The sequence below is a fragment of the Lissotriton vulgaris genome, chromosome 12, assembly GCF_964263255.1.
Source record: "Lissotriton vulgaris chromosome 12, aLisVul1.2, whole genome shotgun sequence".
NCBI classification, from domain to species: Eukaryota; Metazoa; Chordata; class Amphibia; order Caudata; family Salamandridae; genus Lissotriton; species Lissotriton vulgaris.
The window spans coordinates 699048134-699066035 of NC_141700.1; the positions used below are offsets into that span (position 1 = coordinate 699048134).

General features: G+C 49.8%; 1 protein-coding gene across 8 annotated transcripts in view; it reads right to left on the reverse strand.

Annotated features, from left to right (window-relative positions):
• ACHE (acetylcholinesterase (Yt blood group)) overlaps window positions 1-17902 on the reverse strand; it is a 157756-nt gene that overhangs the window by 34891 nt on the left and 104963 nt on the right. For 6 of the 8 annotated variants that reach the window (XM_086945926.1, XM_086945927.1, XM_086945928.1 and 3 more), the window contains exon 2: window positions 10692-12229. In XM_086945926.1, coding sequence (XP_086802052.1) covers window positions 10692-12208 — 1517 coding nt within the window. In that variant the 5' untranslated portion in view covers window positions 12209-12229. Of the gene's footprint in view, window positions 1-10691; window positions 12230-12412; window positions 12479-17902 lie in introns of those variants that run through there. The other 2 variants (XM_086945925.1, XM_086945921.1) reach the window with 1 other exon arrangement.

The window sequence follows — 17902 nt, forward strand, 5'->3', positions numbered from 1 at the left end:
AAAGCAAGTGGGTACTCACAGGATTGATCCATGCCATATTATTCTATCTCCATCCCAATCTCCCTGCCCTTAGCTTGTCCCCTCTACCTTGAACTCCCCCTTCCAAACATTTCCACCTTTAGAAAGGCAGCATCTTCTGCCACCAAAGGACCTGTCTTGTGCCCCACCTTCATCATGCACCTTTAAGGCACCAGACTGGATCCAGTGTATCTTTTTCCCTAGCAATACCTCCCCAACACCACCAGGTGGCGCTATGCAACTCCACTCATAGCTTTGTCTGCCCCAGATGTGATGACTTCAAGCTATATGGGGCGACAACAAACACACACTGGCATCAGTTCCTGTTTATCCAAAGCTTTATGGATGTGGGACCAAGACATTTACACTTGTGTGAGAACAGGAATGTTTTCAGTGTCCTACAAACAGGAAAGATGTCAGCCAGGAACTGCAGTTAACTGAAAAGAATTCCAGGGAAAGGAAAACAATTTGTCTCTTTGTCTTGCTCTCTTACTTAGAGGTTGACCAAGGAGGTATAAATGGATCTGTCAAGGAGTACACATACAATTTATTTTTGTTTAAATATATTCAGATTTTGTTGCATGTTCGGCCCGATGAACAATGCAGAGGCCTTTAAAAGCAGAGCCACTGGAATTATGCAATTTTACGGCTGCAGCTTTTCTTTTTGCATAATTATGGATTTTCAGTGTTTGCCATATAATCCATCATCTGGTGCATAATTTGCCAATTTGACCAAAGAAAAGTTGATGGTGGCTCAAACAGATCAAACTTTACTAAAAACATGGCAACATGTATTCACGTGCAGTGGAAGGCCCTGTGCAAAGGTTAACTGGTTATCTTTCTGTTGCTTTTTTCTGAATTTGGTTGTTGAACTGGTACTAATTATGTGAAATGTTTGCCCGGACAGTAAAATGACAAAATAATGAAGCAATACTATCAATAAAATTGTCAAATTATAATTCATAATTTGCGCTTTCTTGCCGCAACTCTGCTCCATAATGTGGCGCTCCCATGCCGCATAATTCCAATGGCTCTGTTTTTTTGCATTTGCCTACCAGCAGCCACTGTAATGGGGCTATTTGGGATTTTACAGTATCATGCTTCCTTAAATCTAGTAAGAGTCTTGCTGCCATATTAGAAATAATTTAAATTCTACCTATCAGCCACATGTTTGGCCAAAATGGAGAACGTTTCCAATCTGAGCAAAACAAATGCCTGATTTTTTGGCTTCTTGCTTCAGGAAAGGAAGCATTTTCCTCAAAGATTTTAATAGCAGAAAGCAGGAGACATTGCATTTGTGTGCAGAATATACTGGTACCGGTATTGTGCCCAATTCAGAAGTAAATGTCTTGTTAAACTAAGTCTCAGGAAGTTTCCCAACAATCATTTGGCCAAGACTGAAAGGAACTTTTGAAAATCAGAGGGAGCTGTGCCAGTAGAGTTGTCCAATCATACAAGAATCTGGGTTTTGTCAGAGTAAGTAAACATTGAAGGCAGAATATTGTACAATAGCAGCTAACAGTGCTGCATATGTGTTGAAGAGCATAGAGATCAGTGCAGATGCCTGGGGTGGGGGGCACATTGCCGCGCTTGAAGCTCCAGTTGGGATGGGGATGGTAAGTGGCACACTATCTGGTACCAAGACAGAAATGCTCCCACCCTTGAAGATAAGTTGTAATGCTCGTAGAATCAAGCCTTGACATTAGTGTGTACCATGTATATCGATCCCAGGATACCAATGTAACACAATATGGAGGACTAAATATAAAAACAAATATTGACAGGCAAGTAATTCTGGATTTTCTATTGCTACCCATACATATATATATACATATGCGGTACATACATCTTCAAGTCACATAGATGTGGAGTTAGCCCTGAATATTTACATTTTTCAGTCAGAGTGTATGGATTCCTCAATGATTGAATTTTAACTTTTTGGCCTGCAAACTCATGTACCAAGGAGCTGCAGGGAAGGCGTGTCTATGTAATACCTGCTTAAGAGAAAGAACAGAATGAAACCCTGATTGCACCCAGGTATGCAGATGTTCTGTGGTTACATTAGGGTTGTCACCAAGTTGCTGCCAATAATCGACCAAAATAGATTAGAATGTATCTGTAGATCGCGGAATTCATGTTCTGTAGTGATATCAGGGCTGTCTGAGGGTTGCGGCTAGAAATCAGAAAAAATAGATGCATGCCAGCTGTCTGAAATTAAATGCAGACAAGACAGAGGTCATGGTGTTCGGGAAACAGCCTTCAGTCTGGTCCTTCGCATGGCGGCCTTGGGAACTGGTCGCTACTCCGCTCCTTAAATCGAAAGTGAAAATAATGGGCATCATTTTTTGATGCGCAGTTATCATTTGAAAGTCAGATCAAGGTCACGGTGGGCATTTGTTTCAGAGTGCTGAGGCTATTGAAGAAGATTATAGGTCTTATACCAGACTCAGTTACAAAGATACAAAGATGGTAATACAAGCTCTTTTGGTGTACCAGCTTGACTATTGAAATGTGCTCTATTTGGGAGTCAACAAAGACAGACTCGGAATGCTTCAAAGAGCACAAAATGCAGCAGCCCGGATGTTACGGAGAGTTCAGAAATGGCTTACCATTAGTCTGGGTCTTGCTGAACTACAGTGGCTCCCCATTAAGCATAGAGTCTCTTTTAAAGCACTCTGCTTTGCGCAAAGGATACTGAATCAGAGGGGTCCTGGCTACCTTTATCCCCTGTTTATGGCTTTTATCTCCTCTAGACATCTCAGATCCAGAGAGGCAGCTTTGGCAGTGATCCCAAGAGTCCCCAGTTCGATTGCGGGCAGCTCTTTTAAACTACGGGCAACCAAGCTGTGGATTTTAAAGCCACTGAACCTGAGACTTGAACCTTCAGAGGCGAGGTTCCGCAAAAACGTCAAGACTTGGATCTTTAGGCTGAGTTAGAAGAACGAGTGGGCATTAACCGTTTCTGACTCTATCTGACCACGATATGGTGCTATTGCATAGAGCGGGGACACTATTTGGAGTAACCAGTTGCTCTACAAATCCTTTAAATAAATAAATAGATGGAGATTTATCTGTGAATCCAGGTCTTCGTGTATTCAAATGCAATATAAGTGTTGTCTGAGAGTTGTGGCAAGGAATTGGCTCAAATGGATTGGGATTTTGCCCAAACTCATTTGGAAGATGTTATCTGTAGATAAGTTGGTTGTGGCATCTTCACTCTGAAATAATTTGTCAAAGGAATTGTGTTAGACGGACCGGGAGGGTCGGCCGAGATTACGGGGAGAGGTCTCCAGGGAGAGCCGTCTCCAACGACTGTACAGATAAGTAACTTCCCCCCCACAGACGGACACCACACAAGATTGAAGGTTAACGAGACTTTATATGCACTTCTTAGGTTACGTTGATATAATACAAGGAGGTCTGGACTCAGGGGTCCCCTCGGTTCTGATCTCTGGTTGAGGAAAAGGGTAGCGGGACAGTCTTAGTTACCAATGAGTTCAATAGCTCTCAATCCTCGAGCTCGGCGTGGTTGCTGATCGGGCCGTGGAGGAGCCAAGCAGGTCCCGAGATGGATGAAGGGTGGTCGGCGGGCCGTGGAGAAGCCAAGCAGGTCCCGATATGGATGATGGATGGTCGACGGGCCGTGGAGAAGCCAAGCAGGTCCCGATGCAGATGACAGTTACAACGGTCCGCGGCCTCGCCAGCAGATCCGGACGACGGTGAAGGATGAAGGTTACGACGGCTGTGGCAGCGCCAACAGGCAGGATGATGGTGCACAGGACAGAGCTACGGCAGCGCCAGTAGTCCGTCCAGGATGAGTTCTTCTTTCGTCTCTCGACTCCAAGATACAACTGCCTTCCTGTTCTGGAGCTGCCCCAGTTATAGGGCTGGCGTGCTTTGATGTCCGGACCCTCGCACTTGGAGGTCGGGAGGTCCGGGATGAGGGAGTCCAGACACCCAGCAGGGGGGTGGAGCCAGCGCCCGGGGAGGCGATGGGCGAGCGGCACTGGCCGGGGGAGAACCATCGACACCTCTTTCTCCCATTGACTGGCCAAGTAGCTCGCTCGCCTCCTGGGTGGAGGGTGGTGCCGGAATGTCTGAGGCCGGGCTAGGCCCAGGGTTGAGGTCGATCGGGGGCCAGGCGGCCTCGTGGCGAAGTGTCCAAGATGGCGGCCCGGGCTGGGCGCGTGGGTCGGCCGTGGATCGGACCCACGAGGTTATCATGCTCGAGGGCAGGTGTCCCTGAGGGGACGTAGGACGTGCAATGGTGGTGTGTGGTGCTTGTATGACTGGCTCGGGCTTGGTCGAGCCGGGGGAGAGCGGCCCGTCATGTGGCCTGTCCAACATGCGTCCCCCCCAGCTGAAGGCGGGGAGAGTTACCCATCCTCTTGGGGACTCTCTTCGTCGAGGCGGAAAAACCGGGACAGGCCATCCGCGTTGGCGTGGTCAGACCCAGGCCGGTGTTCAACGGTAAAGTCCATACCTTGCAAGGAGATGGACCAGCGTAGCAGTTTTGGGTTTTCCCCCCGCATATGCATCAACCACTGCAGGGGTCGGTGGTCAGTCTGCACCCGGAAGTGGGTGCCAAAAAGGTAGGGTCGGAGCTTCTTGAGGGCCCATACCACAGCGAAGGCTTCCCTCTCTATGGTGCTCCAGCGTTGCTCCCGTGGTAGGAGTCTCCGGCTGATGAAGGCCACCGGTTGATCAAGGCCTTCGGTGTTCACCTGGGACAGGACCGCCCCAATGCCCTGGTCGGAGGCATCCGTCTGGACGACGAACTCCCGGCTGTAGTCTGGGGCCTGGAGTACAGGAGCGGAACACATGGCGGCCTTTAGCTGTTCGAAGGCCGCTTGACACTCTGGGGTCCAGTTCACCTTCTTGGGCTGATTTTTCGACGTGAGTTCGGTGAGAGGCCCCACGATGGTACCATAGTCTTTCACGAACCTTCGGTAGTAGCCCGTGAGGCCCAGGAAGGCTCGCACCTCAGTTTGAGTGTTAGGGGGTTGCCAGTTCTGGATGGCGGCAATTTTCAGTTGAAGAGGGGCCACTAGACCGCTTCCCACTTGGTGTCCGAGGTAGGTCACTGACCCTTGTCCAATTTGACATTTGCTGGCCTTGATCGTGAGGCCAGCTCGCTGAAGGGCTTGCAACACTGCTTGGAGGTGGTGGAGGTGCTCGGTCCAGTGGTGGCTGTACACAGCGATGTCGTCCAGGTAGGCGGCGCTGAACTCTTCGAGCCCCGCCAGGACCTGATTGACGAGCCGTTGGAACGTCGCTGGGGCATTTTTCATGCCGAAGGGCATGACCGTGAAGTGATAGTGGCCATCGGGGGTGGAGAAGGCAGAACGTTCTTGTGCTCGGGGTGTGAGGCCGATCTGCCAATATCCTGCCGTTAGATCGAAGATGCTGAGGTAGCGGGCAGCGCCCATTCGGTCGACCAGTTCATCTGCCCGGGGGATGGGGTGTGCGTCCGTTCTGGTGACTTCATTCAGGCCCCGGTAGTCGACACAGAACCGGAGTTCGGGTGTGGTTCCGGGGGCGGCTGCTTTGGGGACCAGTACGACCGGGCTGGCCCATGGACTGTCGGAGGGCTCGATGACCCCGAGCGTGAGCATCTTAGTTACTTCCGCCTGGATGCAGGCCCGTACCCGATCAGGTACGCGGTAGGCCCGGTGGCGGATAGGAGGGCTGTCTCCGGTGTCCACATCGTGCACACACCAGGAAGTGACACCTGGGGTGAGGGAGAACAGGCTGGCAAACCGTGATAGGAGGGCTTGGCACTCTTGGCGTTGTTCCTGGGAGAGGGTCTCCGAGAGTCGGACCCCATCCATGGAGCCGTCTTGCTCCTGGGTCCGCAAGAGGTCAGGGAGAGGCTCGGAGTCGTCCTCAACCCCGTTGTCTGTGGCCATCAAGAGGCTGAGTTCTGTTCGTGCAAAGTGGGGTTTCAGTCTGTTGGTGTGGAGGACTCGGAGCGGATTCCGGGCGGACTCCATATCGATCAGATAGGTGGCGGGTCCCTTGCGCTCGATTACTTTGAAGGGTCCCGTCCATTTGTCTTGGAGAGCGCACGGTTCTGTGGGGGACATTACCCAGACCTGTTGCCCCGGCTCGAATTCAATAGATGAGGCGTTCTGGTCATACCATCTCTTCATGTCCTCTTGACTGGCCTCTAGGTTGGCTTTCGCTAGGTCTCTGAACCGCTGGGACTGGTTGCGGAGGGTGAGGAGGTACCGGAAGACATCTGGAGGACTCTTGGCCGGAGGCAACTCCCAGCCTTCTTTGATCAGGCTGAGTGGCCCCCGTACTGGGTGCCCATAGAGCAGCTCGAATGGGCTGAAGCCTAGGGACTTCTGTGGGACCTCCCGGTAGGCGAAGAGGAGGCACGGCAGCAGCACGTCCCACTGGCGACGGAGGGGTTCTTCCAATCCCCCGATCATCCCTTTTAGAGTGCGATTGAACCGCTCAACAAGTCCGTTTCCTTGGGGGTGATAGGGGGTCGTGAAGCGGTAGGTGACCCCACACTGTTGCCAGAGGGACTTCATGTATTTGGAAATAAAGTTCGTGCCTCTGTCACTGACGACTTCTCGGGGGAACCCCACACGGGAGAAGATCCCCATCAGGGCCCTGCCGACCACTGGGGCTGTGACGGTCCGGAGAGGAATAGCCTCAGGGTAGCGGGTGGCGTGGTCCACTAGTACTAGGATGAAGCGATGGCCTTGTCTTGTACGTGGGTCTAGGGGTCCCACAATGTCTATTCCGACCCTCTCAAATGGGGTCGTGACTACGGGAAAGGGTTGCAGGGGGGCCTTTAATTTGCGGCCGTTCTTCCCACTGGCTTGGCACGTGGGGCAAGATCGGCAATGCTGGTGCACATCGTTTCTCATTTTTGGCCAGAAGAAGTGGGTCACTAGGCGGCTGTAGGTTTTATCTTGTCCCAGGTGCCCTGCCAGGGGGACATCGTGGGCCAGATTTAGCAGGAAGTCTCTAAAGCGGAGTGGCACCACTAGTACTCGGTTGGCCCCCAGCTCGGCGATTCGTTGCTCGCTGTACAGTAGGTCATTGTCCCAGTAGACCCAATGAGTTCCGGAGGTATCCCCTGCGCTTTGGGCGAGCGCTTGTTGTCGGAGTCCCTCAAGGGAGGGACAGGTCTTCTGCTCCTGACGAAATTGTTCTTGTGTGGGCCCCCCTTCTTGAGCCCACTGGTCGAGATTAGCAAGGTCGGAAGGTTGAGCAGGTTCGAGGGGGATGCCCTGGTCGGGGGTCTCGGCGGGGGCGACCGGAGGCGGAGGCGCCGGCCATTCTGGTTCTTCCGGGTGATGGTTGGCACGGGCGGCCATAGACCGGGTGGTGACGCACGCCCAGTCTGGGACGCCCAACATCCCCAAGTGTTCTTTTCGCTCCACGGCTGCCCACGGGGAGCTTTCCAGGTCATTTCCGAGGAGGCAGTCCACGGGGGCGTCGTCTCGGACCGTTACTTTCAACATGCCGGAGACCCCTCCCCACTCAAAGGGGACGCAGGCCATCCGACACAGACTCTCCGAGTTGTCGGCTGATCGTACAGGGCAGAGAATGTTCGGTAGATATTGTTCTGGGGTCACCAGATGACAGCGGACGGCTGTCACACTGGCCCCGGTGTCTCGAAGGGCTTCGGCCCGTTGTCCATTGATGCTCACCCATTGGCTGTACTTCTGGGTGTTAGCGGGTAGGGGGACCCGCGGGACCATGTCTCTTCCCCCTAAGCACGCGAGAGTCATGGCGGCTGGCTCCCACCCTTGATACTCTTGCTCGTCTGTTTCTGGTTCCTCGGAGATCTGTTCTTCCCCTAGTGCCGCGGCGGCCACCTGGCGGGGTCTTGGGCTCGGATACTGCGGGCAGCTTGGGTCATTTGCATAGTGGCCTACTCGTTGGCATCGGTGACATGTAACATTGGCTCTGTATCCCGGTCGCGCCGGGGTGCTGCCCCGGTTGGCCGGGGGGGTGGTGCTGGTAGTGGGGGCGGCCGGAGTGTTGTCTCTTCCTCGTCCTTGGCCCCCTCCTCCTCCTCTGGATCGGTGGTGACCATTGTTGTTCCTGTTCTGCTCGTAGGACCCATTCCGGCCCACTCGGGTGATCTCCCACCGGTCAGCTTCGGCTGCGAGCTGCCGGGGATCGGTTAACTTGCTGTCGAGGAGGTGTTGGCGTAGTTCAATGAAGCAGTTGTTGGACAGATGCTCCCATACCATCAGATTGAACAACTGCTCGTAGGTCGTGACGTTGTTCCCTCTGATCCAGCCTTCGAAGGCTCGGCTGAAGTACGTTACATAGTCCACCCAAGTTGTACCTGGAATGCGTGTGCAGTCTCGGAACCTCTGACGGTACATCTCGGGCGTGAGGCCATAGCGAGTGAGGAGGGCCGCTTTCATATGGTCGTAGGAGGTCATCTGGTGGTCTGGGAGCTGTAACAGAGTATCGCGGCCCTCATTGAGGAATTTGCCCCATAGGCCGGCTCCCCAGTCGGCTCTATCGATCCGGTGCGCAGTCATCGCGATTTCATATGCCTTAAACCATTGCTGGATGTCGTCTTCTCGAAAATATTCTCGGACCACATCCTTGGGGATGTGCACTTTTTTGTCCGTGGTCCCGGGGGTGGACGGTCTGTCGGGCACCCCTAATTCTTTATTCTGTTTGCGCAGGTTGATCTCGGCTAGGTTCCGCTCGTGCTCGTACGTTAGTCTTTTTTCCTCGAGCTCCCTTTGCCTCTGTTTCTCCTCTCTTTCTTCTCGGAGGCGAAGGTGCTCTAAGTTTATTTTTTGCTCGGCCAATTTGAGTTCTATGTCCATCTTGAGTCGGGCCATTTCAAGTTCGTGTAGTCGGGCTTTTTCTCTTTCTTGGATCTCGTCTTGCGAGAGACCCGTTCTTTGCTCTTCAGGGGCCGTGTTGGTCTTTTTCGCGGTGCTTTGCTCCGGGGCTTCGACATCCCCGGTCTCTGCCCAAGATTCTAGGGCATGCTTAAAATCGTCCTTGGTACTTAGTCCGGTGGTAGCGATACCTAGTTCGATGCAGAACTGCTTTAGTTCACGATGGCTGTATTCCTCTAGCTTTTCCATTTGGAACTTCTCAGTTGATCCGCTCTCTTTAGTCGACATTGTTGTTCGTTGTGGGGTGAGCTACTCTCTGTACGTTATGCGGTGATTCGGATCGCGCCGCTGGCCACCAATGTTAGACGGACCGGGAGGGTCGGCCGAGATTACGGGGAGAGGTCTCCAGGGAGAGCCGTCTCCAACGACTGTACAGATAAGTAACTTCCCCCCCACAGACGGACACCACACAAGATTGAAGGTTAACGAGACTTTATATGCACTTCTTAGGTTACGTTGATATAATACAAGGAGGTCTGGACTCAGGGGTCCCCTCGGTTCTGATCTCTGGTTGAGGAAAAGGGTAGCGGGACAGTCTTAGTTACCAATGAGTTCAATAGCTCTCAATCCTCGAGCTCGGCGTGGTTGCTGATCGGGCCGTGGAGGAGCCAAGCAGGTCCCGAGATGGATGAAGGGTGGTCGGCGGGCCGTGGAGAAGCCAAGCAGGTCCCGATATGGATGATGGATGGTCGACGGGCCGTGGAGAAGCCAAGCAGGTCCCGATGCAGATGACAGTTACAACGGTCCGCGGCCTCGCCAGCAGATCCGGACGACGGTGAAGGATGAAGGTTACGACGGCTGTGGCAGCGCCAACAGGCAGGATGATGGTGCACAGGACAGAGCTACGGCAGCGCCAGTAGTCCGTCCAGGATGAGTTCTTCTTTCGTCTCTCGACTCCAAGATACAACTGCCTTCCTGTTCTGGAGCTGCCCCAGTTATAGGGCTGGCGTGCTTTGATGTCCGGACCCTCGCACTTGGAGGTCGGGAGGTCCGGGATGAGGGAGTCCAGACACCCAGCAGGGGGGTGGAGCCAGCGCCCGGGGAGGCGATGGGCGAGCGGCACTGGCCGGGGGAGAACCATCGACACCTCTTTCTCCCATTGACTGGCCAAGTAGCTCGCTCGCCTCCTGGGTGGAGGGTGGTGCCGGAATGTCTGAGGCCGGGCTAGGCCCAGGGTTGAGGTCGATCGGGGGCCAGGCGGCCTCGTGGCGAAGTGTCCAAGATGGCGGCCCGGGCTGGGCGCGTGGGTCGGCCGTGGATCGGACCCACGAGGTTATCATGCTCGAGGGCAGGTGTCCCTGAGGGGACGTAGGACGTGCAATGGTGGTGTGTGGTGCTTGTATGACTGGCTCGGGCTTGGTCGAGCCGGGGGAGAGCGGCCCGTCATGTGGCCTGTCCAACAAATTGGTTTAGGATTAGGAACGTTATAGGTCTAGTAGCATGATACAACATATTAAATAATAATGTCAACAGAACCAAACTATGAGCAGAAATTGAGCTATAAATTTCCATAAGATGATAGAAAGCATGATATCAAACACTTTCTGTGACAAGCACTATGAAGTCTACAAACCCTTCTTTGGCCCACAGGTCCATTAAAGGCACATTTGTAGCTTTAACCACCATACCTATGCCTTTCTTCTCTTTTTTAATACTGATCTCAAAGAAAATGCCCAATTCTGTTCCTCATTCTATTGGTACCTCCAGGGTGATTGCTTCCAACTTTTTCCCTATCCAACCCACCACCTAGAGCTCCTGAATTCATCATGTTCTTACCCAGTTCTGGCAAAGTTGGCCCAGTAGCGCATTATCTTCCGACTCAGCATCTCCTCTTCTTCCGTGTAGTTGAGCGTCCTATCCAGTGGCAGTCCAAACACAAACTCGATCTCATAGCCATGAAGCACACCCATCCACTTGGGCCACATTAGATTAGATGCTTGATGAGAAAACAAATATGTGTACACTTTGTTGCCGTGCTCCACATACTTTGATGCTGTTTGTACCACAGGGCATATGACATTATGGTCTCCTACAAGATCGTCCATGGCTTTGCGGTTCTTTAAGCCGTTGTTCTCGTCTGTCCAGTCTGTATACTGGAGGACCACAGCTTCATTAGCAATTTCATTAGCTTGGGGGACGCTCATTTTAACACCTCCTAAAAAGTCCTCTCGTGAGATGAGGCTGTCATTGTCTTTGCTGAAGCCTGGAGCACCGTACACAAGGAAGTAGGAACCCTCATTCGAATTTACACCCACCAGGATATCCGTCTCCTTGAAGTTACCCAAGTTCAGCATGGATTCTGCAGGCTCAGGAAGGAAATCCCCGTCCACAACTGGGACGAATGCAAAACGAAAGACGCTTGGTTGAGGTAGGACAGACCACTCTTCATCGATGAGCTCTTGGGGGTGCTTGGTCCTCAGGCAGTTCACTAGGTCAGTGTCATTGTTCCTCTCACACCCAACCAGCTTGGCTAGCAGTTTGGTTCTCCGACGAATTTCAGTTTGAGTAAGAGTGGCCCAGGGGGCAGTGGGTCCCCCGCTCTGCAAGATCGCCCGTTGGAACAGAGACCTGCTGTTAAGTGAAAGAAGGTGCATTCCCACAGATGCTGCCCCTGCACTCTCTCCAAAAATGGTGATTGATTTTGGGTTCCCTCCAAAAAACTGGATATTGTTTTGAACCCATTGCATGGCCATCCGCTGGTCAATCAGCCCGACGTTCCCTGGTGCATCATGGCTTCCTGGAAGGGCCAGAAAGCCCAATGGTCCAACACGGTAGTTCATTGACACCACCACCACCTTTTCCGTAAAGCTGAGGTACTTTGGATCATATACATCTAATGACGTGGTGCCACTGTAATAACCACCACCATAAATCCAGACCATCACAGTTGCATTCTTAGGTCTGGGAGAGGGTACCCAGACATTAAGGTAAAGACAGTCCTCACTCAGGTTCCTGTTAGGATTCCACATTTCAGCACCAGAAAACCCCGGAAATAGGTTGTCAACATACTGATAGCATGCGTTGGAATATTCCGTGGCATCCAGTATCCCATTCCATGGCTTCTTCGGCTCAGCCGGACGAAATCTCATCTTACCAACAGGTGGTTCCGCGAAAGGGATCCCCAGAAAAACAGAAAGATGGCCATTAAGAAGTGGAACTCTGGCACCTCTCAATCTGCCAGATCTGGTGCTGACCACGAGCTCGCTGTCGGTCTGTGCCGCAACCAGGGTGGAAGAGATGACTAGCAGACAGAGCCCAAGCAGAGGGAAGGAGTCGTGTGCGGAGGCCACCATTGCTGCTCGCCTGTGGATTATCTGAAATGTACAGTGAGAATAGAAGTTAGGGGTGAAGTGAAAGAAAAAAACTAAGTACACCTAGAAAAACAGGGAACAACACAAATAAAAAAATAAAAAAACAGGAAGTAAAAATGATTACTTTTGTGTTTAGCAAAAGAAGGATGAAAGAGTATCAGAATAAAACACAAGGTGAAAACTCACCATTACACTTACATCTTGTTCCGCGAAAGCAGTACAACATGAGAACAACCCTAAGCTGACTTTGCATGTGACTAATTGAACGGCAGGACTTAGCATATGGTGCCACTAGATTAGATGAGAGAAGTTTTTTCCATGCCTGCATTTACCCTCTTATGATTTGGCATCTGGTCTCTGCAAGCTCACAAGAACCAAGAACTCAGGCCAGTTTCACAGAAGTTAGGGACAGTTTGAGAACATTCTAATTTCAACCTATATAAATAAGAATAGGCAACGCTGTTAATGCTGAATTATAACTGAAAATGCCTGGATGCCTCTATCCATGCAGTAACTCGTTTGTTCATTCATTTATTCATTCATTTATCCACACATTCACTCCTCATACTTGCTCGCAGCCACTCATCTGTGATCTCATGCCTCCATTCACTGACTCGTTGAGTCATTTTTGCTTTCACCCACTCACACAGTACAAACTCCCCAATCGAATTAAGAGGATGTGGCCTAATGGCTAGAGCGGTCGACCTCGAAGCTGGGGAACTGAGTTTGAGACTCAGAAGGGACGCTCAACATCCTGTGATTCTGGGCAAATCACTTAAACTCCCTGTACCCAAAAACAAAATGAATGTGTCCATCTGTAACTCAACTGGTGCTCATGTATAGCGCTTTGATACCTTCGGGTCAAGTTCACGCTATATACAACTCTGGAGAGAAAAAAGAGGCACTTTCAGCTATTGGCCAGACTTACTGGCTTTGCTGTTAGTTTGTTAGGGGTGGGAAAGTGCTTCTTGAAGTATGTGACTGGTAGTTTGTGAGAGTGCTTCAGGTGGTGTGTGACTACTAGTCTGTGAGAAGTGTATGTATGAGTGCTTCCAGTAGAGTGTGACTGCTACTCTATAAGGGCTGCGAGAGTGCCTCTAGTAGTGTGTGACTGCCAGTCTGTGTCAGCTGTGAGGGTGCCGTCAGCGGTGTAGGACTGCAACTTATTTAGGGGTGTGAGTGCTGTCGATAGTGAGAGCAGACTAGTGTGAAGGAGGAGAGTCCTTCTTAAAGTATATGACTTCTACTGTGAAAGGTGTGAGAGTGCTGTCAATAATGGAAGATGATAGTGTAAGAATGCTGCTGTTACTGGTACTCTGTGAGGAGCATGAGATTGCTTCTGGTTGTGTTTGTCTTCTAGTTTGTGAGCCGTGAGAGAGCCGTCAGTGTTTAGGGTGCTTTGCTTTTCCACCATAAGGGCTTTAAAAGTTGCCATGTTCTGGTTGAGGCCATGGAAGAAGGCACCTATTTAAAGATGGTTGACACTTACGAATGGTCTCTGCCGCATTATTTCATGGGTAAGCGCAGCCGTCTTCCTCTGCTTGTGAGCCTTGGTTGTATGCTTCGACTAAGGAGGCTTGCCAAAGACTAGGGGCTTGGGTGGTGCAATAAAAACCCAACCTCACCATCTATTTACTTTCGAGACTCTTTTCCCAGTGAACGCTGTCCCCACCCACCAACCCGACACATGGCTCACTGACCCACACATCATGCACACAAGCAGTTGTGTATACTAGCATCTCCCAGGGGAGAAGCAATGAGGAGAAATATCTTTATTTCTCCTAGTTGCTTCCTCTTTCAAAGTGTGCACCACACTTAGAAAGAGGAGAATGCCTCCGAGGATTGATTTTTGTGCAGAATGATGCCCCTTCCTGGACAAAAACAAACCTGCCTGCAAAACAGGTACCCTTGCACCATGGTGCAAGGCGGCCTGCATTGGTGCTAGGCGGCCATTGCAGGGCAGAGCAAGGAAAGGACAGGAATGCGCTTCATCATGTTAAATACTTCGCATTCCGGCCCATTCCCTTTATTCGGTGCAGCAAGGTGGCTTTGAGCGCTGTGTGAAATAATTATATATCTGCCCCAAATATATAATTACAAACATATACAATGAAACCCGGGTCTCTTTTGCCGCTCCGCAACAAGAGATCTATGTGAGAAGATCTGTTAGTTTTGACTCAACGTAAAGTCCATTCCTATGGTATTTTACGTGCAGTTTAGAATGTAAAACCCCCTTGAATTGTATTTGTCACAGATAAACCATGGAAAACCCTTCCTACTGTATTTGATGCAGGGTCTGTGCTAAAATGCCTATAAGTTACTAGCAACTGTACTATGCCAGGAGCCGGCTTATATTACTGTTTCCCCTATCCAATGCCCATAAAGAAGATCAACATATTAACAAGCCAATATGCCTCTTTCTATACTGTTTGTAGTGATTACATCGGCTTTGGTAGAAGGCTAAAGCTGTCTCTAGCCAGATGCAAAAAGCAGCCGCACAAGCACACAACTGAGGAACAAATATTAGCATAAACTTCCTATCCTGCACAAGAGACCCTTGCAAAACCACAAAGTGGCACAGGAACAACAGCAGGAACATTCACCTAAATATGTTCTGTAATACCTGCAAACCCATCCAAGCAAACAAGGAACAACAATCTAACCTCAAACTGAGTAAAAGACACAACCAAAACCACCCAAGTGGAGGAACAATCAAGAACCTAATGGGTTATACACTAGACTAGGCACCTGCCACCAGAAAGTGACATAGACGGAGCAAAAGAGATTGCAAAGACACAAAACTGTACAAAAGGTACTTAGGAAACCGCTCAGTCACCTAAGGATCAAATTAGGATACACTAACCCCAAGCCGAAAAAAAATCCCCAACACAACTACCTCAGCGGAGGCAGGAAAATCACTTGCACAATGGTGTAGTAAAGGATGTATGACATTACAACGAATATTTTTACCACGCATGCCTTTACAACGCGGTTTTTACATCGCAAACCTTTACAACGCATAGCGCTTTGGGGTGCTGGATAGTGAAAAGTTTAATTTTCTATTCCAACTCCAGTCCCCGTGGACACTAGGGAAGGTGTTGGATAGAAAATTAAACTTATTCCCTATCCTAGAGCGCCCCCCAGCACAATGCGTTGTAATGGTTTGCGTTGTAATGCCTGCGTTGTAATGGTAGTGCGTTGTAAAAGTTTTGTTGTAAAGGTTGTTCACCGTGTAGTAAATTATGCAGGCCACAAATAGCCCAGAGAAACTGAAAATCCATACAAGCAATTAAGGAACAAATGTGAACACACTGAGCCCAAAACTAAAAAGAAGAGACCAGCAAACCGACCAGAGCGGAGAAGGACCAACCACCTTCACAATGGTGATGCACAAACCAGAAAGTGGCTAAGGAGAAAGTGCGATTGTGCTAAGCCAAGTTGTATAAAAGAACCCTGTAAACACCAAAGCATCTAGGGGAAAAAATGAAAACATGCTGACCCAAAACTAAACAAAAGCACCATCAATCCACTTGGGCACAGAAGGAATAACCAACAGATTAATGAGTCATAATGCACCGTGGGCAACTACAAAGTAAAAGTTATTGAAGAAACAAATAGTATTGTAATACCCTCAACTTTTAAAAGGTAACCGCAAATCCCCGCAATTTCTGCGGAATAAGTCAGAAAATAATGACCCAATCCTGCCCAAAGGGGATCTGTAAAACACCAACAGTTGAAAAACACATGAATGTCAAGTTTACTTCAGTTGAAAACCACAGAACTATACAATTTAAAGAAACCTACGAAATCTACAGAGAAGCAATATGTACACTCATAAGAACATGAATAAATAAAGTTTAATTGATCTGTACGTTGTCGCAGTTGGGTCCAATTATTACATGTGTGGTGTGGCTCTAGTAAATTAGAATACACTATGGATTAGGCCTGTAATATAAGTGTACATTATTTGATAAATGTATGAATTGCACCTGCACTAATAGCACTGGTGTATGAAAACAATCCAATGAGAGTTATTACTGCAAACCTGCACTCTCTGGCAAGATCTTCAGAAATATCTTACAAACTTGGAAAAACTGCTTGGTGTGCTAAGAGAGATGAGCCAGTGTCAAAATTCAAGCCCTTCCCCCAGTCTGCAATCACAGTCAGTTTGATCTTTGGGATTCACCTGCCTTTTCCAGAATCTAAACAAGTTGGGCAAAGTAGGAAATGGGGTAAGATGGGTTATACCACTGCAAAACTGCCAGAGATAGAGGGTGGGTGCCAACCACCCCATTTCTATGTAATCTACATAACAGTAATAGGAGTGTTGTCAGGTAATAAATGCAACATACAACAACCCAACCATTGCAAGTGGAATGAATGAACAGCACAATTTGCTAAGGCACAGCAGTGAATTGGTAGAGATAGTCTGGCCCAAGTCCAATTACGCAGCAGGTGGCATGTACCAAAAGGATAAAGGTACTGGATAGCCATGTTTCACTAGCCTTCTGAACACAGGAAGGCTGCATGATCTACCGCCACGCCAAGAAAATGTTGTGAGACAAAAAGTTGGGCACAGTGATGTAAGACAAACTGATGGCCACAGAAGATGCCAGCTGATGGACTGGCAGTGATTGGACTGGTTTTGGGGTGAACACCAGAGCAGAAGTGAGACTGGTTGTTGGGCAGAAAGAAGGAAAGATGCAAATGTCACTGTTCTTTGTAGAGTTTGGCTGTCCCTAAACCATATTTTGTGTATGGAAGAGAATACCTGTGCAAAGACACCTTGGAAAGAGTTTGTCAGTGGGCAGACTTTCTGTTGGTAGAGAGGACAGACATCCTTACCCATTCTGTTGATCAGTAATATCTGCAGGTGTCAGGTCATTTATTGGGTTTGCGAGTTACATAATTTTAGACTGGTACCTGAGTATACAGGGTGGCAGGAGCGAGAAGGGCTGTTGGGCATATGCGAATGTAGTTGTGACAATGGATGCTGGCTGCAGAGGATGGGTATTTTCCATTTTGGGTCTAAAGCATGGCAACTGTGAGAGTGGCGGCTGGCCACAGAGGATGGCAAGCAAAAGGCTAGCTGTGAACCATGATGTTGGGCATGCATGACAGTAGCCTTGTGGTTGGCTGTTGAGTACAAGGGTTGGACTGGCTGCTGTGTTTGTGGAATTTCAGCCGGGGAAAATCTGTAGGGCACAGAAAATGCGCAGAATGTAGAATTTCTGTTGTGGGAGTGATTACAACTGGTAAATAAGCTGCAAAGCTGAATGTTGAGCATAATGGATGGGAGAGGTAAGATGGGATACGGGACATGGGCAGTAGCGGCCATAAGGTTGGCAGATCTGCATCTCAATGAATTGCGCAAAGGAAGACCAATGTTAAGGTGGCTCCCGGTCACTGCTGATGTTACTGTGAAGCAGGATGTTGTGTGCAAAGGATGAAGCGATACAAAAGGGGATGATGGACGGTGCGCTTGAGCAAATCAAACACTCACCCCCAGTCAACTACTCTGGGTTTAATCCATCACCATTCTTTAGCTCACTCCGCCACCCCAGTTCAGACATGGCCATATGCAAATCAGTCTGACCCTGTGCCTCATGGGAACAGTCCAGCCCAAACTGTCAAAGCCATGTCTTCCCTGGACCGGAAACAAGCACCCTGGGACCG